The 22,200-nt window shown below is 41.0% G+C and overlaps 1 protein-coding gene across 3 annotated transcripts in view; it reads right to left on the bottom strand.

Annotated features, from left to right (window-relative positions):
* Positions 1-349: 349 nt before the first annotated feature.
* The window catches only part of FoxP (forkhead box P), a 30,644-nt gene continuing 8,793 nt past the window's right edge, over positions 350-22,200 (bottom strand). For all 3 annotated transcript variants that reach the window (XM_065219338.1, XM_065219333.1, XM_065219336.1), the window contains exon 4: positions 350-947. In XM_065219338.1, coding sequence (XP_065075410.1) covers positions 600-947 — 348 coding nt within the window. In that variant the 3' untranslated portion in view covers positions 350-599. The remainder of the gene's footprint in view (positions 948-22,200) is intronic.

Genomic DNA, 22,200 nt, shown 5'->3' with positions numbered 1-22,200 from the left:
AAAGTGATCTGCTGCTGAGTAGCATCACCGTCGTCGCTGTCGATCAGCAGCAGCATTGGAAGCGTAACACACGGTCGTCGTCGTCGTCGTCGTCGTCTCGTCGCCAGTGCTCGCTTAGTGGTCAATTTGAATATTGATGAGTTCGGTGGTGGTTCGAAATTGCGAGCAATTTTGTGAGGATTGAATTCTAGCATGTTCAAATGGCTTTTTCAGCACGTGAGGACGGAATTTGGGTTTGGTTTCAGCGGTATTATCGGAGAAGAGTGGGAAACAGTGGGAGCGTTCTCTATTAAATTCAGAAAATTTAAATCTAGTCCTGTAGAAATATATTTTTCTGATTGTTAAAGCTGTAAGGAAATAGAAAAACGGAACCTAGGCAGCTGAACGATCCAGACCAGGCCAGTCGGTGGATTCCTAGACTGTGAAAGGATAATTTAATTATTAATCGTTTAGAAAGCGAAATTGGAAATATCCCAAAACATTGTGCACCATCGACGCCTCAAAATGAAATATAACCATTGTTCGCTCCACCCCCCCTCAAACGTACTCTGCAAAGCTATTCTACATGGCTCATTAAACAATCATCTGTCAAACATAAATTACCGTCGGGGAAACTCTTTCTTCGGTGATCGCAGTAGACCACCGCTGCCGTCGTCATAGCAGTGCGTTGCTCCCAGTAGCGGTGAAATGTCTCCCGGTCCGGCTTGAAGTCCTCCACCGGGAGCGGCGTTCGAATGCGCCGACGAGCCCGACCGAACGGGTTGACCATCGTTGAGTCCGTCCACCGGCGTGTCCAGCGGCATCGCGATGTCGTATTTGCGAGGCCTCCCCCGAGACAGGTGGCGCCGCTTCAGGAATTCGTTGTCGTCCACCATCCAGAACGAACCGAAGTCGTCCTCGTACCGGACGAAGCACTTGTGCAGCGACAGGTTCGTCCGGATTGCGTTCTGTAATGTTTGTAGACTATGCAGGCATGTTCGGAATGGGGAAATGGGGCGGGTGGCAGTTTTTGGTTTTGGGGGAAAAGCAGGTGACCTTGGCCGGATTATTATAGCAGTTGATTTATTGAACGCATTATGACCGTGCATCGTCATGAATAATTGATAGTGTCAGCAAATTTTCGTCCATTATCGGAATCACAAAACAAAGACTGTTACACGCAGTAATGGAAAGACCAGAAACAAACACACCTATTCTCTATTCCGATCGATACGGAATTCCTATACAAAAAAAATGCATGGAAAATATATTTCGAACGGAATACAGAATAGGATAGACAATTTCCACAAAAATTACTTTTTTATATATGTATTTTAAGCTAAGCCCCTTAAACCCTTTCGAGCCCACGTGGTCCTATATCAAGCTGAAAAATGCATTAGGTCCTAAGTAAAATTGACAGATTCTCTTCGTTGACTTTCTATTTGCATCCTCTCGGCCATGTTGAGACCTTCCCAGCTATTTTAAGCACTCAGAACGATGAAAGAAGCTATTATCTAGCTTCTAATAACTTCTGTACCCAAGCTATTAACGAAAGAGAAAGTCGATGAAGAGAATCGATCAATTTTACTTAGGACCTAATGCATTGTTCAGCTTGGTATGGCCACTAGACTGATGCGAAATTTAGAATTTTCGCTTCACAGTGCTCAAACGGTTCCAAATTGGGTACTGATTACCCTTCCAAAATTTAAACTCATTCCGTAAGAAACTGATTTGGCACAAACCATTTCAATTTTATATGGAAATTACTATGGGACAACCAAACTTGTTGTTCATTGGCTCTAGGTTTTTAACAATATTGCGCGGTTAAAAAAATGTATAGCTATTCTAATTTGAAATTCTCAAAGCATAATTCTAAAAACGTGAAGATAAGATATATATGAACAAATATTTGGTTTTCCCATCGTAATTTCCATATAAACTTCAAATGGTCTGTGACAAATCGGTTTCTTACTAAATGATTTCAAGTTTTGAGAGGTTAATCAGGACCCGATTTGGAACCGATTGAGCACCGTGGAGCAAAAATTTCAAATTTCGCATCAGTTTAGTGACCTCGCTCTATGATTGGTTGCAAAGGTGGGTGTGACTGTATAGTAGTGAAAAAATATTAAATCACCCGTTTATAGCCAAACTCAAAGGCCTAGATCCTCAAATCCTTATGAAGTTATTATGTTAACGAATACAGACTTTAATCTCGACAGCGGCGATATCTTTAGCAACGGAGCTTGCACTGCTATGTTAATTAAACACAATTTGACAATTCTAGATGGATTTGATTGGTTGCAACTTGTTTTAAATTCACCAAATTGTCCAGGAGCTCTGACTGTTTGATCTACTGGATCAACGATGGCCTGCGCGATTTCCTCAGTGGCAAAACTTACCCAACAAGTTCATTCATTCATTGCACAGTGGTCCAGAATGCAAAATTATGTGAAATGATATGTTTTGAGCCTGAAATTGAATCTTTAGACTAAAAGTCTCTTCTACAAAGTTGTTTATTATAGTTATGCCCTCATTTTTATGACAATGAATTCTAGGATGGTTCCTATTATCATTAAAATCAAAAATCTAACTTATTTGTTTGAATAAATTAAGGTATACATTCTTGGGCAAAGTTATAGCTGAGCTAATTTCAAGCAACTTTGTAGAAAACAACTTTTTTTGTATTTCTTAAATTGGCCGCACAAATCTTGTCAATATCTTTCGCCGATCAAGAGTTATTGAGTTATACTAAAAATATGCACTTTTCAAATGTTACTATCTCTGGTTGGGGCAAAACAAAAATTCTACGGCATTTGAAAGGGCGTATGTTATTCTCAATAATATTGTTGGTATTGTTTGTTGACAAAATCGAAAAATATTTACAGTACATAACCGATTCAGTCAAGGGTCGTTTGGGGGTGGTCTGGTTTAGATCTCGAGTCATTTTGTTAGTCACTAGAAATAGCCCAGGTTGCTTGGTTATCCTAGAGTCGGTGTATAATGAGTCACGCCAAGAGTGAAGCCAAGTCTACCTATTGAACTGTCAAACCGGCTACCTATCGTGCAAAGTAAACAAACATTACGATGCTATGAAAGGTCCACGAAAGGTATTGCAATACAATATAAAATATGATCGAAGAAATGATCATATACAGGCAGTGAGCATTAAATTGTCATATGATACGTTTGGTAACGATCAGTAATGAGAATTTCTACTATTTTTTGTTAAGATGATTGGACAAAATCACTGATATAATGATTTAAAGGGTGATACGGTCAAAATTTGGTCAAGGGAAAACGCGTGTAAATCGGTGAAATCGTTTATTTAAAAAATCAAATTAAATTTCTTTTTCAAGTTCAATTAGTATAAAATTCAGAAAAAATATTCAGTTAGGCTTCCGCTTTTCCAAATCCGAATTGCCGGGCCTTACTCTTGACCCCTGCCATCAGATTTTGTACAGCCACCTTGTCCACCTTCTTCGCCGCAGAAAGCCAGTTTGCCTTGAACTGCTGCTCGCCCTTAGCAGTTTTTTTGGTCTTCTTTAGGTTCCGCTTGACAATAGCCCAGTATTTCTCAATTGGGCGGAGCTCTGGCGTGTTGGGAGGGTTCTTGTCCTTGGGAACCACCTGCACGTTGTTGGCGGCGTACCACTCCATGGCCTTTTTACCGTAATGGCAAGATGCGAAATCCGGCCAAAACAGTACGGAACAACCGTGTTTCTTCAGGAAAGGCAGCAGACGTTTATTCAAACACTCTTTCACGTAAATTTCTTGGTTGACAGTCCCGGAAGCTATGAAAATGCTGCTTTTCAAGCCACATGTACAGATGGCTTGCCAAACCAGATATTTCTTTGCGAACTTTGACAGTTTCATGTGCTTGAAAACATCTGCTACCTTTCCCCTTCCTTTTGCCGTATAAAACTCCTGTCCCGGAAGCTGCTTGTAGTCGGCTTTGACGTAGGTTTCGTCGTCCATTACCACGCAGTCAAACTTCGTCAGCATCGTCGTGTACAGCCTCCGGGATCGCGCTTTGGCCGTCGTATTTTGTTTATCATCGCGATTTGGAGTCACTACCTTCTTGTAAGTCGATAGTCCGGCTCGTTTTTTGGCTCGATGCACGGTTGTAGACGATACACCCAGCTTATTTGCGGCATCTCGGAGAGAGAGGTTAGGGTTTCGCTTGAAACTACCGGCAACTCTCTTTGTCGTCTCAGCGGCTTCCGGATTTCGATTTCCCCCCGATCCAGACTTCCTGGCTGTCGACAAACGTTCCCCAAACACTTTAATTATATTTGTAACGGTTGATTTGGCAACTTTTAGCGATTTTGCCAACTTTGCGTGCGAGTAGCTCGGATTTTCGCGATGCGCGAGCAAAATTTTGATACGCTGCTCTTCTTGCTTGGACGGCATTTTGACAACTGAAGAGTGAATTCCAAAATCAAAATAGGAGCAACATTCTACACACACACACCTTCAAAATGAGGGGTGTTCAGGTTTTTTAAATGCAAAATTGAAAGAAATACGTCAAGTTGATATTGACCAAATTTTGACCGTATCACCCTTTACAACAAACGCTATTTTTTTGCTCGCTAGAAGTAATTTGAAGTTGATGTAGCAGTCCTCTGTTGCCAAGTGAAAAGAAAGGGAATCTTTCGAAAACCGTGATGCAAGTTCAACTGTTTTTCTCTTGGCGTGACTCATTATACACCGTCTCTAGGTTATCCATTTGTATGCCTCTTTTCACACCTACTCGATAGCAGTCCCGTGGTTTCACAAAATCGCTATTTCAAATTCTGAAAAGTGATAAGTTTCAATGCAAGTATTTCGGTTAAGGGTCAAGTGGGGGCGGCCAGGTTTCTTCACCATTTTATTGAATTTTCTTGTACTTTCAATTGGTCAAAGAATGGCCTGCTCGTTTTTGCCCGTTTAGAAGTTATTAGTATTGGAAATTGGGTAATTTTCAACCAAAAATTGTAAGTAACTTTTCAAATATTAATGATAGCAATTTGCAGTCTTCTGAAAAGATATGTAATTTGCTATTTCTAACATCTTTGTAGAACATGCCGGACATGTAGAAATATTATAGAAAAAGTTACAGCTACAAAGTTGATTTTAACAATGTCTCCACAATGTAACCTTTATATCTCAGCAGTTATAAAAGCTAGAAAGTTATAATATTCGGCAAAGCTATTCACAGTCATGTTTTCTACAGCTTTGCGCAACACAATTATTTTGTATCTTATCATATTAAAAAAAAAATTTCGCGTCTCACTTTTAGGTGGATTAATCTTTAATTTTCTTTAACCATAAGAAAGAGTGTTGTAACCCAAAAACTTCTCAGAAGACACCTAGTACCTTTACTCAACCATTTCAGCGTAAATAAAAAAGCGCGTGTTTTGATACCCTTGGCACCACTGCACTGCAGTGCACTGTGCGATGGTCCAGCCGAGGGTCCAGCCGCCATTGTCCGTTCAGCAACCGGTGCCAGCTCCACCAATATCAACAACAGTGATACAGTGGTACCAAGGCAGACCAAGGCAGGTCCACGACGAATGTCAGTAATATGTTCGTGATTTCACCAACAACGACGGCATCTGTTTCGTACCCGTTGCCTTCACTGCCACCGATGGCCTCTTATCCATTGTATACGCAGTATCCTGCTACGCTATCGTCTACCTCGTACCAATCACTACAATCGCAGGTATCGTCATCGTCAGCTTGGCCAATACCACCACATATGCCCATGGTATCATCATCTTCAGTACCGGTGTATGCGCAGTCAGGTGCAGCTCAGTCCGTTTGGCAGCAGCCTTCGTATTTTATACCACCACCATCTTACCATTCAACGCCAAGAAGCATACCGCTTGAGGAGCATCTAGGAGCAAGACGTGTGGTTAATATGACGCAGCCGATCATCTCGGGTATGCAACCATCAGCCTCGATGATTTACCAGGGTATGTACAACGGCCAAAACGTGGCGGTCAATCCTGTAGTGGGTCAGTATACTCCCCCAACGACGGCGGTGAGTAATCGATGTCACGTGCATGACCTGCGAGGAGCAAATCAAAATTTTGTACAAAATCCTTGGGTTTCCGTTAACCATTATATACCGCCATCGTCTGTGACACAGCAAGCCAGTTATTCAAATCCTTTGCCTGTGTCATATTCGGATGGAATTGGGGACAGAATAGAAATTCTGGGTCACGAATTTAATCAGCCTGCCATGTCTTATTCGCAACCAGTTCCAACGGGTACGCGTATGGCGGTGAACAATTCCAGAGTAACTAACCTCCCTAACACGGATCATCCACCTCCTCAAGATACATTCAGAGGACCAGACGCCCACCAATTAGCTGCACGTCATGTGGTTCCGAAGGATCTTCCATCGTTTGAGGGAAGCCCTGTGGAGTGGCCATTATTCTGGAGTAATTTCGAAACCTCGACGTAAATGTGTGGATACACGGATGCCGAAAATCTTTTGAGACTGCAGCGCTGTCTGAAAGGCGATGCAAGAAAAGCGGTTAGCAGTTTTTTGTTACATCCATCGAACGTTGGCAAGATTGTATCAACCCTTCGTATGTTGTATGGCCGACCAGATGCTATCATTGCAAGACCAACAATTGAAATTGCCTTAACTCCATTTTGTAAACAAACCTTTTAAGGCCATTTTCTTTCCGCAAAGGCAAGCCAACATAATACACAGGTAGGGGAAATTCTCCTCTACCCGATTGTGGTTTAGGTTTGCGAATGAAGGTTTTGGTTCACGAGTAAATGGCCTTACAAGGTTTGTTTACAAAATGGAGTTAAGGCCATTTCAATTGTTGGTCTTGATTGGTATGCTACTCAATGAATTTGGCAGCACTCCTACAGCGAAACCGGAAAAGCTAGAGACTCTAGTAAATTTCGGATTGGTAGTTCGCAACCTTTGTGCTCATTTGGTGTCAGCTGGACAAGAGATGCATTTGGCTAATCCTATACTTCTCCAAGAGCTTGTGGAGAAGTTGCCAGCCAATATCAAATTGGGATGGGCAATGCACAAGCAATCTGTATTGGCAGAGGATTTACGCGCCTTTGCTGACTACATGAACACCATCATCAACGCCGCTAGCAGTGTCAGCAGTGGATTTTCGGAATGCACGAAACCAGATCGACAGAAAGGAAAGGCGTTTGTGAATTCGGTTCGCTCCGAGACCAACCCAGAAAGCTCCGAGAAAAACAACAACAATGATGACAAACTGGGTGAATCTCAAGCACCAACGGTTTCTAATGTACGGCCGTGTGCAGTATGTCAAACCCCTGGACATAAGCCTAAGGAATGTCCCACCTTCAAGGCGAAGAACCTCGATGATTGTTGGAAGGCAGTTCAGGAAGCACATTTGTGCAAACGGTGCTTATATCCGCACGGTAAATGGCCGTGCAAGGCTCCAGTATGCGGAACTGACGGTTGCCAAGAACATCATCACAGGTTCCTACATCCGGGGAATCCACAAGATGGAGAAAATTTCAGAAGGTTAGCTACAACAACAAGCAAAGGCGTAGTGACGGTTCATCAACATCAACATCAGAGGATACTGTTCCGCATCATTCCGGTTTCACTTCACGCTAACGGAAAAAAAACAGTTAACACGTTCGCCTTTCTCGATGGGGGATCAGATTCAACGTTGCTGGAGAATTAATCATTTTGTTCGACCATTTTCCACAGAGATGGCGCTGTTCCGCTGGTAGGAAGTGGTAAAAATCGCCATATAGAAATTGAGAGAAGTGGGAATAATTCGCTTTCGGTGCATATTCAGGTCAAAAAAAGTGAACGACAACCTAAAGAAATTAATCAGGGACTTTGTCGTTCAGTTTTTCCCGGAAATTATTGTTAAGCAAGCTACAATTAAATAAAAATGATTTTTCGCCATACAATTTTACCTGCTTTACTACCAGTACCCAGAGAGCCAAAAAAAATTCAAATTTGAGAGAGAAATTCTCTCTCACGAGCTCAATCTCTCAACATGCCATGTATTTTGTTGACACTCGATTTGTGATTTCCCTTTCACAGATTACAAAATAGAGTACCTGACACTACAAAACATGTCTGGTACCTCTATATATGCATTTGCTTTAACATTTGAAGTCCCTCCTTTTTTACATATTCTGCACAAAAGATACTTTATGCCCCGCCCCATAAATAAAATTCGGCGGGAAATTCTTTGAGGGGTGAGCTATTTTGTGTGCAGATTGTGTAAAAAAGGAGGGACTTCGAATAATAATCTAAATGCATATATAGAGGTACCAGACATATTTTGCACTGCAGTGTCCTCTGTGAACAACTATAGGAAAACAGATTGTGTCTAGTTTCCGATAGATGTCACCGTAAACAACAGCTGAGACATCTGATGGAACATGAATGCAGAAGCTTGACAAAATGATCAATTCTATAGCTAAGGAGCTTGGTGTCACGGGACCGGTGTTTCCGCTGTGCATGCAGTGGACCAACGGTGTAAAGCGTACCGAGGAAGATTCCCGACGAGTGCAAGTGGAGATTTCCGGAAACAAACCCTAACAAGCGCTTCTCATTGCGTGGGGTACACACAGTATCCAGCTTGGACTTACCTCATCAAACCGTTGACTTCAATGAACTGCAGGCCAAATTTCCTCATTTGAAAGAGCTTCCTGTTACAAGTTACGATGATGCTGTACCAGGGTTACTGATCGGTCTGGATAACACCAAACTGAAGACGCCTCTCAAACTTAGGGAAGGTAAAGCGGATGCACCGGTCGCGGTGAAGACTCGTCTAGGCTGGACGCTGTATGGGAGATCAGGAGATGGGAATGTTACTTTATCCCACCGAGTTATGCACGTCTACAATCGTCCAACGAATGACGAGCTTCACGAGATGGTGAAAAGCTTCTTCACCTTTGAAGGTGCAGGCGTTGGTGCAAACCAAATTGTCGAGTCAACCAGTGAAAAACGAGCTCGTGAGTTGATGGAAGCCACTACAGTGCGTACAAATTCAGGAAAGTTCCAAACAGGCCTGTTATGGAAGCAAAACAAGGTGAAATTTCCTGACAGCAGGCCCATGGCGGAAAGAAGGTTGCAGTGCCTGGAAAAGCGGTTATCGAAGGATCCAAGGCTGTACGAGAAGGTGCGGGAGCAGATGGCTGATTACATAGCCAAAGGCTACGCTCATAGAGCCACGGAACAGGAGCTAAAGAAGACCGATCCAAGCCAGGTTTGGTATCTACCACTGGGAGTAGTGATGAATCCCAAAAATCCAGAGAAGGTTCGTGTAGTGTGGGACGCCGCAGCAACGGTGAACGGTGTTTCCCTGAATTCCGTTCTTCTTAAAGGTCCGGATCTGCTTCAGTCGCTTCCAACCGTTTTGTGCCGATTTCGACAAAAGGAGGTAGCCATCAACGCTGACATAAAGGAGATGTTCCACCAGGTGTTCATTAGGCCCGAAGATCGCCAAGCACTGCGGTTTCTCTGGCAAAACCACCCTTGGAACCGGTGCAAGTCTTCGTGATGGATGTGGCCATTTTTGGCTCAACCTGTTCACCAAGTTCTGCCCAGTTCGTGAAGAATTTAAACGCTAGTGAGCAGTCGTCGGAGTTTCCCAGGGCTGCAGCCGCAGTAGTGGAAAACCATTATGTCGACGACTATTTGGATAGCGTTGACACAATAGAAGAAGCAGTACAACTGGCAAAGGAGGTAAAAACTGTACATGAACGCGGAGGATTCGAACTTCGACATTGGCTGTCTAGTTCTGCAAAAGTACTCAAGAAGATTGGTGAAGAACCAACCGAATCGGCGAAGAACTTTGTGGTGGGGAAAGGTAGCGGCTCAGAACGAGTTTTGGGCATGATCTGGCTACCCCAAGAAGAATTATTTTCCTTTGCGATACACTTTCGAAGCGACCTCGAGAAGTTGTTGAATGGAATATCCTATCCTACCAAAAGGGAACTTCTCAGCCTAGTCATGAGCGTATTCGACCCACTTGGGCTGGTGGCAAACTTCGTGATCCACGGCAAAGTGTTGGTGCAAGATGTGTGGAGATCGGGTATAGGATGGGATGAACAAATTCCAGGGGAAATCTTCCCATTGTGGCAACGGTGGGTTCTAGCACACCAAGATCTGAGACATGTGCGAATAGAACGCTGCTATTTCCCGGGATATGGTCCCGAAGCCTTCGAGACTCTGGAACTACACGTTTTTGTGGATGAAAGTCTATCTGCCTATGCGGCAGCTGCCTACTTCTGGATCGTCGATCGTGGAACTATCCGCTGCTGTCTGGTAGCGTCCAAAACCAAGGTTGCACCACTCAAACAACTCTCTGTACCGAGACTAGAGCTGCAAGCTGCTGTCATCGGTGCAAGGCTGATGAAAACCATCATTGCCAGCCACACCATTCCAATCAACAGGAAGATATTCTGGAGCGATTCGAACACTGTCCTGGCTTGGCTTCGATCTAATCAACGGAAGTTTCATCAATTTGTAGCCTTCAGGGTCGGTGACATTCTGGAAATTACTGACGTATCCGAATGGAGAAATGTGCCTACGAGGTGGAACGTGTCGGACGAAGCCACGAAGTGGGGAAACGGCCCGAATGCTACCGTAAATAGTAGGTGGCTCAGAGGCCCGGAATTCCTTTACAAGGATGAGCTAGAGTGGCCAGAACAGGAAATGGAATGTACAACTTCTGAGGAGATACGGGCAGTCAACATCCATCGCACAGCAGTAGCAGGTGAAACAATTGGGTTTGACCGATTCTCGAAATGGGAAAGATTGCTTAGGACTGTAGGGTACGTGTGGCGATTCCGAGACATCTGCTTGAGGAAGAAGAACAAGCTGCCACTTCCGAATCCTGAGATTCTGAGCAGCGAAGAGCTCCGGGAAGCTGAACATACGGTGCTGAGTATGCTTCGTTGGAATCCAACAATAAAGTCCGACTAATCCAACGTAAGGCAGTGGCGAAGAGTAGCAGGATCTACAAGTTGTGTCCATTCATCGGAGCTGATGGCATAATCCGAAAGGATGGGAGGATCGGTGCTGCTCCCTGGCTGACCTTCGAAGCAAAGTATCCTGCGATTTTACCCAAAACCCATTACGTGACCGCATTGATCATCGACAGCTTTCATCGAAAATTCGGGCATGCAAATAAAGAGACGATCGTAAATGAGATCAGGCAACAGTTCCATGTGTCCGAGCTCAGAGCTGCGGTAGGAAAGGTGGTAAAGGAGTGTTGCAGGTGCAAAGTGCGCAAGACGATTCCACAGCCTCCCCGTATGAGCCAACTTCCGGAAGCGCGTCTAACTCCATACGTCAGGCCGTTCACCTTTACTGGTTTGGACTATTTTGGACCAATTACTGTCAGATTTGGGCGTGGTACCGTGAAACGCTGGGTGGCATTATTCACCTGCCTCACAACGCGGGCAGTTCATTTGGAGGTTGCGTTCACTTTGTCTACGGAATCATGCAAGTTAGCCGTGCGAAGATTCATCGCTCGGCGTGGTGCACCTCTGGAGATTTATTCGGATCAGGGAACAAATTTCCTAGGAGCTCGGAAGGAACTGCAGCAAGAAATCAAGAAAGTTACTCATGAACTGGCCTCAACGTTCACGAATGCAGCAACGCAGTGGAAGCTGAATCCTCCGTATGCTCCGCATATGGGCGGCATCTGGGAAAGATTGGTGCGTTCGGTGAAGGCTGGTTTGGCCGCCATGGAGATGTCAAGGAATCCGGACGAAGAAACCTTCATCACGGCGTTGGCGGAAGCAGAGTCGATGGTGAACACTCGTCCTCTTACCTACCTTCCGCTGGATTCGAAGGAAAGTGAAGCACTTACCCCGAACCACTTCTTACTTCTAAGCTCCAACGGATATTAAATCGGCTATACGTTCGAATTGGAACCACGTTCAAGTCATGCTTGACCGCTTTTGGAATCGGTGGATAAAAGAATATATTCCAGTCATCTCACGACAGTCGAAGTGGTTCCAGGAAGTGGAACCGATCCAAATTGGAGACTTGGTCGTAGTCGTAAACGAGGCAAAGAGGAATAGCTGGGAGCGAGGAGTCGTTGAGAAGGTGTATCCGGAGAAAGATGGACGCATACGAAGCGCAAATGTGAGGACTGCGACGGGTGTACTTCAGCGGCCGTTGACCAAGCTGGCGGTACTGGACGTGCTTGAGCAAGTTGATATGGCTGAAGGAACTTCAAGCAATACGGGGTGGAGTGTGTGCGGAACGGTACCAGACCCCCCGTCAACAGCAAACGCTGACGATACCCTGTAGAACTAACGGTTAAATGATAACGTCACCGGACAACGTCAAGTGAGAAGTCGTCAGCTTGAGTTGTCAGTTATCAATTTCTTTATCATTGTTATATTACTACCAAGATCAACACAGAACATACAACACCCTAAAAGTTAGTAATTGTTAAAAGTTGGACTATAAATTTGTTAATTATAACTGTAATTGTAAGTACATTTTGCTTTAAAATAAACACATAATACTAATTGAAACATATCATTAACCAGAACTCAACGAATAAGCATAAACTATTGTTACGACAGACGAATAATTGTTTACGAAGTGGATTAAAATTGTAAATAACCTAAAATGTGCTAAAAACATGCGTTGAAACTAAAAAATAATAAAATTACAGCTAAAAGCTAACTCTAAACAAACAAACATACGAGTTTGCCTTTAAGAGTTCCGAACGACTTCATCGTCTCCGTAACAACTACCATGATACTCATGGAAGTATCCTTAAAATCTATGTACATCCCTGAACAGAGGAGATCTGAAGCCCCTAATGTTTTTTTCTTCTGAAATTTTAAGATATTCCTGAAGCTTTAAAAATGTCCTAGAAGTTCTAGAAACTTCTTCAAGTGCAGTGGTTTAAAAACGGTAAAATGTGCATTTTATTACTTACTCGAAATCGGATTGTTTTAGATATGCAGTGTCTTTGGAGAAGTTTGAACCCAACTTTTTCCTGATTAATCCATCTAGCAGGAAGATGGAATAAACATTTGGTGTCTTGGGCAAAGTTTTTATACAATATCAAGCTTTTTTGTACAAAACATCAAATCTCTATCTCTTACAGTTTATGAAATATGTAAGATTTGTGAATGGAGGCTTCTAAATATCCAAGTTTTGTCAATAACATATTCTGGTAGCAATTTCCCATCATCGATTTGTTCTAAAAACCTTTTTTATCATAAAGTTGTGCCATTTTATCTATGGAAGTAATGTTCTCTATTTCATATGTCATGAGTTATTCAGGCAAATCAAATTAATTACATTTAAAAGAAGTACTAAAGCACTGCCCAATTAATATGCAATCATTAATTTTCAATAGTTTTCTCCACCAATATGCATACTGTGAAGCTACAAGAAAATTGCTTTGGAAACCGAGAAATGAGGAACATTTGCTAGTCAAAAATTCACACATTCCTCAATATTGTCTAGTTTGACAATCCATAATTTCAATTTTGGGGGTCACTAAATGCTGAACACTAAGTGATTAATAACTATCTGTACGCAAATCGAATCAATCGGCGGTGTTGGAGAAAGTTGTTTTGTATGGTTTGTCCAATCTGAGTCTTCAATATGGGCAACTTTGAGCAATGTGGGATTTTTGCGTTAACAGATGAATGTTTTCTTTCGACTTCCCTCCTTTCATTTGTACTTTCACAAAAAGCATTTCGGTGGAGAACACTACTGAAAACTAATGATTTTATATGAATTGATTAGCGCTATGGCTTATATCATGTAATATAGGTTGTCTTGCAATGAGCACCTAAAATCCTATGTATGAGTGCTTATTGTAAGACAGCCTATATTACATGATATAAGCCATAGTCTGTACGGGATATTATATATAATGCATACATAAAGTAGAAAATAGTTATGAGCTGATTAAAAGAAACATCATTCAAACGTTGTTGCACGTTTGCTGCAAACAAAAATTTACAATCCACCAAAAAACACTTATCATTTACAAAGTAAACCAGTTGAAGGGTCAACCTCTCATGATTTATTCGAGATATAAGCAAATAGATCTTGAAAAGAAGCAATCTACAGGTTTCTTTTTTTTTTTAAACATACGGTAATGTTTTCATTCTGTATTGATTCAAAGTTCGTTGGTATCGTTCCAAAAAGTGAAACCTTCAATTGAAATTCGTGACAACGATTCAAACCCACGTTTCACGAATTTCAACTTGGCACTTGGTTGACATGCAACACACATTCAACGAAACCGGCACGAAGCCTACTATGCTTTGTAGCGCGACAGCTACAACTGACCAATTCAAAATTGAGTCCAGTCTACTCAATTTCGGCAAAAGTGGATTTACTCAAAAGTGAGTTGAATTTTCTGGGAAAAAGCCGTGCACGGCCAATGAGATCAACCCAAATTTGAGTTCAATTTACTCATAATCACAAAAAAGTGCAGGAACTCAGCGATGAGTAAATTTCCCTCATGTTTTTTCAGGAAAAAAAATCCCGACTACGAAAAAAGTAAAGATTGGATTCACTCAGTCTATTGGTATTACTCCTAGACTGCGTCCAATTTTCGTCAATTTTCCGCATTGTCCGGCAGATTTTTAAGGTTTTCCACAGGAAAACATGAGACAAATTTACTCTTCGCTGAGTTCCTGCACTTTTTGCGATTGGATTGATGTCATTGGCCGTGGGAAAACCAAACAAAACTTCTCGAGTATGAGGAACATCCATGAAAATTTTAGTTAGGAGTTTAGAAGGAAAATAATCAACTGAGTTTTCCCTAGAAAAGGCCAGAAAATTGTGAGTAAATTCACTTTTGCCGAAATTGTGTCGGTCTGAACGACCGTGCAATCGATGTTGTGTGTTGCACGTTACACGCTATTTCTAAGCAACTCAAATTTTAGTAGGAGCTACTCATATCCGTCAAAAGTAGGGCTACCCAAAATAAGGTAAACAATGTTGAAACTGACAAGATGACAAATTAACCACATTGTTCGGATTCAGGTCAATGTTGTCTATTCGTCATCTTGTCAGTCCCAGCTTTGTTTACTCAATTTTGGGTAGCCTTACTTTTGACGAATATGAGTAGATCCTACTGAAATTTGGGTTGTTTAGAAATAGCGTGTAGGGTGGTAACAAGCTTTGCATTCTTCTTGCAGTTGTAGATGCAAAGCTGGTGCTACGCGTCACGTGCTGAAAGCTAGAACAGCAGCACAGACGCAAACCATCCACCATCATCGGTTCTTCTGTACATGGCCGTTGAATACAACTCAAATTTGAGTTTCATTCGCCAAAGCGTTGGTCACTCATCGAATGAATAAATTTTTACTCCAATCTAGCGGATCATTACATTAGGTCCTAAGAAACATTGACAGATTCTTTTTTGTTCCCGTGTCGTGGACATTAACCACTGCGACGAAGAGAATCGATCAATGCTATCTAGGACCTAATGCATTGTTCAGCTAGGAATATAAGTAAATGGCACTCATTCTATGAGTGACCTACAATTTAGCGAATTTTTAGTGAAAGGTACTCAAATATTAGTAAGATTCATGTGTATACACGACCGATAAGATCAACTTTAATTTGAGTTCCATTTACTCAAATTTTAAAGTTGAGTCAACTAAGAATTGGACTAAAAATACAAAAAGATGGGTTACTCTGAGTGAGTGAGTAAAAATTTTCTCAATTTTCTAGGAATATCTAAAATATGAGGAAAATCGAGAGATATTTCACTCAGGCTATTAGTACTGTCGGTCAACTTGAACACCGGAAAAACCCACACGTGACATTCGAGTTTACTCTCGTTCTGCACGTTAAACATAACATCGGGCATAGTCCGCATTATAGCGCACTATGTCCGACACTATGTTCAACGTACAGAACAAGATTTTTGCGTGTGGGGTTTTCCGGTTTTCAACTGTACCGGTAATATACTACTGGACTGGGTAAAATGTTGGTCGATTTTCCTTACATTCAAGCGGGTTTTCCCGGAAAAGTGAGAAAAACTGTACTCACTCACAGAGTAACCACACTTGTTGCACGTATGAGTGCTCATTGCAAAACAGCGTATATCACGTGATATACGCTGTAATGTGAACGGGGTATTAAGGAAAATCGAGAAAAATTTTACTCTGTTACTAAAAAAAAATCCTCGATTTACTTCATTTTTCGAACAGATATTCGAGGAAAATCTAGGCAAATTTACTCAGTCTATGAGTAACATGCGTATTTGTGAGTTCGAGTAAGCAAAACTTAAATTTGAGTTGGATACAACGGTCGTGTTTATCACATTTGCTGCACGGCAAATCAAGCTGAATATTGCATTAGGTCCTAAGTAACATTGATCGATTCTCTTCATCGACTTTCTCTTTCGTTAATAACTTGGGTATAGAACCGTTTCTTGTAGCTTCCTTCAACGATCTGTGAGCTGAAAATAGCTGAGAATGTCTTCACCTGGCCGTGAGGCTGCAAAGAGAAGGTTGACAAAGAGAATCTGTCAATGTTACTTAGGACCTAATGCAATGTTCTGCTTGAAATGATCTAAATAATATTTCAATCCCGTTTACTCAAATTCGCAAAAGCGTTGGTCACTCATATAATGAGTAAATTGTTGCTCAAATATGAGTGAGCTACACTTTTGCGAATTTAAGTGAATGGCATTAAAATATGAGTTAGATTCATTTGCCGTGTTATCGTCGTGTTGCATGGGGTGGTTTGCGTGCAATTTTATGCTATCTAGCTTTCATGCCTGGTAGGAGAATTGAATGTTAAAAGAATAACCACTGCACTGGATTTGGGTTTGATTGATGATTTCAATAATGACAAAACTATGAAATTGATAAATTTCCCATTAACTGTATACAGTCAATCTTTCTTATTTCAAGTCTTGAAGGGATCAAGTACCCGTGCAAAGTCAGAGATCAAATTTGTCAATCGCATAAACTGAAATCAAATTATGATTTCAGTTTGATGTTGATACCAAAATTTGATATTGATTTGCTGTCATTATGATGCTGGACTTTGCTTGGGTAGCCTGCATCTCCATCGAACAAGGGGTGAAAGAAGTCGGCATTATTTTTTAAATTCATAAACGAAAAAATTGCTTTTGAATTTCCAAAATAATAACGTCCTCTTTCCCCTTAAGTTGAATGTAAATAATAAGATGCTTCATTTTGGGAAAAAAGTGTTCGCAAACATAACAGACCTTTTCCAGTTCGATTAATTTAACCCGAAAATATGAGCTTGTAAAAAAAAATGGGCATCCTAGACCGTGGTCTGAAGGATATTTTTGGAAAATGGATCTTGGAAAAAAATCCATTCCCGAAAAAGGGAACGGACCGTGAACTAAAAATCACGGCCAACTATTGAGAACAAAATTTTCTCAAATATAAACCGTGAACTATGGTTCCCGGCTGTGGTTCACGAATATGAAATTGATGTTTCTAGATAGAACTGAAATTAGGGCGTAACAGCCTTTGGAAACAATGACTTCTTTTGTTGATTTCTCGGAATTCAAGGCACGCCTACACAAACCAACATATCCATGGGACGGACGGAGGCGAAACGGGTGCTGACATATCTCAAGGCAACCAAGGATTTTCCCTACATCTGGGATCTGGAAATGAAGGCTTGGAATGTTTTTGAAAATTCAACTCTGGTTTTCTGCTCAAATTCGGTGGACGGCTGATAAGTTGGGGCACTCACAAGCAGTCTTGAGTTGCAGTTTCTTCAACAGAAGCCGAGTTTATTGGTGGAAGCTGATCCAATCGTTGTGTGGGAGGACAACCAATCCTGCATCAAGATGGTCGAGTCCGATCGCATGGAAAGGAGGTCGAAACACATTGACACGAAGCATGCGTTTACCAGAGACCTACGTCTACAAGGGATTATCGATTTGCGGTATCTACCAACCGCTCAGATGGAAGCCGATCTGATGACTAGACCATTGGACCGGGTGAAGCTGGAAAGACATCGAAATGCGATTGGCGTCCAAGGAAATCTGGAAGGCAATCGTTGACTTCGTTGAGGAGGAGTGTTGAGTGCAGATTCAAACTGCATACAACGAAGCAACCTAGAATAAGTATCCATTCAATCATAGCAAGCATTATAATCATAAATTATCTTCAGTCGTTGTTCATTACTCCATCAAACCAGTTAGGCTTTCTCTTATTTGTGCCTTACAGCACAAAGCACTGGGTAATATCATCAAACGCGTATTCGTTGATGTATAATGAACTCATTTGTTCATTTCGCTCGTACGTGACAGCAAAGATTTTCAAAACAATTGCAATACACTGGAGTGAATTGAAGCGCTACTCTTTGCGTGTGATAAAAACAGATACTGATCACAACTGCTTAAAAAGGATTCCTGTGGTATCAGCAAAGGGTGGTCAGCTGTGCCGAGAGTGTCGGTCATCAGACTGAATTTGTTTGCTTGTTTAATGGTATGTTTGGCAACCCGGTTAATTTGACAGTTCAAATGTTTTGTTTTGAAGAAACGAAACCACAAGCAGTGGAATCCTATCCCAGATCCTAATCAAGATGTGATGTCGATTTGCCAGGGAGATCCATGACTTCCGAGAAATCATCGAGAGAAGTCATTGTTTACAAAAACTGTTACGCCCTAATTCCAGCTCTATCTAGGTTTCCTATTACTCGAAGTTTGCCGAGGAACAATATTTAAAACAAAAGAATTATCTAGAAAATGCTAAGCTAAAATATATGTAATTCAATGTTTCACTTTCTAGACAACGCTGGTAGAAGGTCTTCTCAAAACTGCTCGACAGTACGATTAATGGACCATTTCGTTAAGCAGATTTCACAAAACTGGACTTTTTTTATGAAACGCACAAATTTTGGCTACTTTTCTTGTGGTTCTAGAAGAAAAAAATTCAAAATATTGTTATGAATATTCAGACAATAGATAAGAATATTTTTAGAAAATTCAAAACGTTTTTTTCCGGGATGGTAGTCAGATGTCAATAGAGCAGTTCCACTTTAAATCTTCCTGAAAAAGTTAAAATCTGACGCAAATCTTTCCGATTTAAACGTTATGTTTTCAACAGGAAGTAATATGAATCTTCCATTGCTATTTAGACCATGTTGACTAAAATCGAAGACTATAAATCAAGGAGACTGGCAACTGTTCCCATCTCCCTTACAAATTTCAAACGTCACTGATAACAGCGCCTCTGTCAATCAAAGGTGAAATTTTGAAGCACAAGTGTTAGTGAGACTGCTCATAAACAGTGACTGTACTCGTTGTTGTTTTTGTTTTCCAACTCCAAACCGAAAAATTTGTCATGGTGGATCAAGTAGAGGTTTGAAACTCGGATCGGTACCTAGTAAAATTAGCTTTTACTTGTGAACGAGGAACCCAAAATATTGTTTATTTTGCCTGTTGGAAGCAATCAATTATAAGGAATTGGCAGCTTCCATCACCGTTGAGTGAACTACCGTCATTCGGAAGCTGCTGAAAATTCAAGGATTCAAAAAGAATTAATTCATTAATTTATCTTTATTAGGGAGGCTTTCAGCCTGGGGCTGGTTCGCCTCCAAAAATTCAAAAAGAAGAAAGATCCTGTACCTACATCACGATCCAACGGAAGGCGTAGCAGGATCATAACAGCTGAGCAATGCTGTTACCCTGCTGGGCTTTGGTAATATTCGTGGGTGCCCGAGCAAAAAGTGTTAGTGTTGCTCGGCAATGTAAAATAAATAGATCAATAACTCGGCCAGGAATGATTTTTCGACAAAAGTAGTAAATTCCCATAAAAGATCCTAGTGCCTCGCGATTTTCATTTAAATCACTTGTTGAAAAGTTACATACATGAATTGGCATCATCCGAATGTGAAAATCGAAACATCCGAAAAAAGATTCTTCTTCTTCACGATTTGTTTGAAATCACTTGTTACGATTAATCTAGAATTTACGACTGTAGTCTAATGCAAGGGGTAAGTCACTCAGCCAGGCATGGAAAATCATTTGCATTCATTTCGTGCATTCATTTACATTCATTTGCCCCTAACTTATTTCATCGACAGAATTCCGCAAAATGATGTATGGAGCTTTTGTAGGTTAAGGTTAACGTTAAGAACTCAAATCCATATCTGTTATGCATGACAAACCAGAGCAAACAGAATCCACTACTGTTTTTCAGTGAATGTATTTTACATTCACTGAACAACATTAACGAGTTCTGCCCGCTCTAATTCGTGATACATAAGAGATGCAGATTTGAGTTAAGGGCAAAAGTTTTAGCTAATAACAAAACCTACTAAAGCTCTATACACTGAAGTCGCTTTTTACGCGGTTTTTTTTACGCGGATTTCGGATTTTACACGGTTTTTTTTTTACGCAGATTTCGGAATTTACGCGATTTTTTTTACGCAGATTCCGGAATTTACGCGGCTTTTTTTTACGCGGGACGTATCACCCGCGTAAAAAGCGACTTCAGTGTACATCATTTTGCGGAAAGCTGTTGATGAAAAAAGTTAGAGACAAATGAAGTAAATGAATGTAAATGAATGTAAATGATTGTCCTGCCTGCACTCAGCACAGTGTTCCGAAAGTAGATTCGGTACACCTTCGGCACAATATCATAGGCATTGGGCTGTTCATTAAATAACATGGGAGCACTGCTGGACAACTGTCATTGAAGTTGATGACAATATTACGTGCTCTTTGACTATGTATTTCAGTGTTTCAATGTTGTAATCTTATTGCCTATGATGTTTTCTGATTATATACTCATTCAAAGTTTCATATTTGAAGAACTAAAATGTTTGAGTTTCACGCATTTTTTCTACATTCATCGAACATTATCAAAGTAACCCCAAATCAAAATAATGATGTTCGGTAACAAAACTAAAAAAAATAGTGCAAATGCTTTAATTCCCGTTCAACAAATAACTAACGAATTAACTCTTGGATCCTCACTACTTGTTTAAAAAAAAAAATTAAAATATTCATTGCTGCAAAAATTATTTAGAATATACTATAAAAAATTATCAATGTTACCCCGTTTTACGGCAATAGAATTTCGGATAAAATGCGGTACGTTAATCGATTTGCTTGGGACCAATAGGCTAGTCAAGTAGTTCCCTAAATGTTTTTGAAGTCTTCTTAATTTTTCTGGGTTCTCGAAGTTTTTGTTCTGTAGTTTATGGGATTAACCAGAATTTATCGGAACTTACTCTACCCCCCGCACCCTTAACTGTCTACGTAGTTTATGAACAGCCTCAAACTTCCCTGAAAGTCTGAACTTTCATTAAGTTCTCGGAACTGCCCTTAAGGTCTCTGAAATTCCCTAAAGCTCTCTAGATCTAGTTTGTTTGAGGTACTTGGAACTTCTTTAAAGTGTTCACAATTTTCCTCAAGTTATCTCCACATCTCTGAAAGTGTTTTGACTTAAAGTTCTCTGAACATCATCCCACAATTTCTCAGATTTTATTGAAAGTTCCTGCAGTTTTCCTAAAGCTCAGACTCTTCTGGAGATCACGGAACTTCCTTTATGTTCCCCCGCTATTCTCCTGATGATGTTTCTGGAATTGTCCTTAAATTAATGGAACTTCCGTGAACTTCTGTGTAGCTTAATCATTGGCAAATTGATATTTTTCTGCTCTCATACGCTCTCAATATCATGAGTGATGTTGGAGCCAGAGCTGGGAATATCACAGCCAGTGTTGGGAAAATATCAAAAAATCAAATCTCATCAACGCCCAAGATCACGCTTGATTTTCGTAGACAAAAATCAACAAGCAAACTACTGCGGTTGATTTTGCAAGCTGTGTTATCGCAACTTGGAATATCAAGCTAACAAAACTCACCAAACTGTGATGAGATTGAGTTTAATGATTTCTGCTTTAAACCCGAAAACAATCGAAACTTCCATAACGGCTTGCAACACTCCCTTCGCGTCTGCCATCGGTGAAGATTAGAAAGAGATAGCAAACTATGCTTTCCCTTTCTTAGGAAACGATGTGCAATGGAATCATTTTTGTCTCGAGTCAAATCTCAGTTCGATTTTTGCACGTTATGAATAGTCTCGCAATATCAAAGGAGCTTGTAAAATCAATATCAAGCATGATATTTTGTTTCAATATCACGCGTTATATTGCGAGCGCATGAGAGCGAAAAAATATCAAATGATTTCTGATTTTGCCAACACTGATCACAGCCATCATGTGACAGTGAGAAAACAGGTCCTCTCATTATCACGAGA

Source organism: Ochlerotatus camptorhynchus, unplaced genomic scaffold (assembly GCF_037179485.1).
Source record: "Ochlerotatus camptorhynchus isolate MF236.1 unplaced genomic scaffold, CSIRO-AGI_Acam_v1.1 ptg000102l, whole genome shotgun sequence".
Classification (NCBI taxonomy): domain Eukaryota; kingdom Metazoa; phylum Arthropoda; class Insecta; order Diptera; family Culicidae; genus Ochlerotatus; species Ochlerotatus camptorhynchus.
Note: the sequence above shows the minus strand (reverse complement) of the source record. Positions and strands in the feature narration are given on the sequence as shown.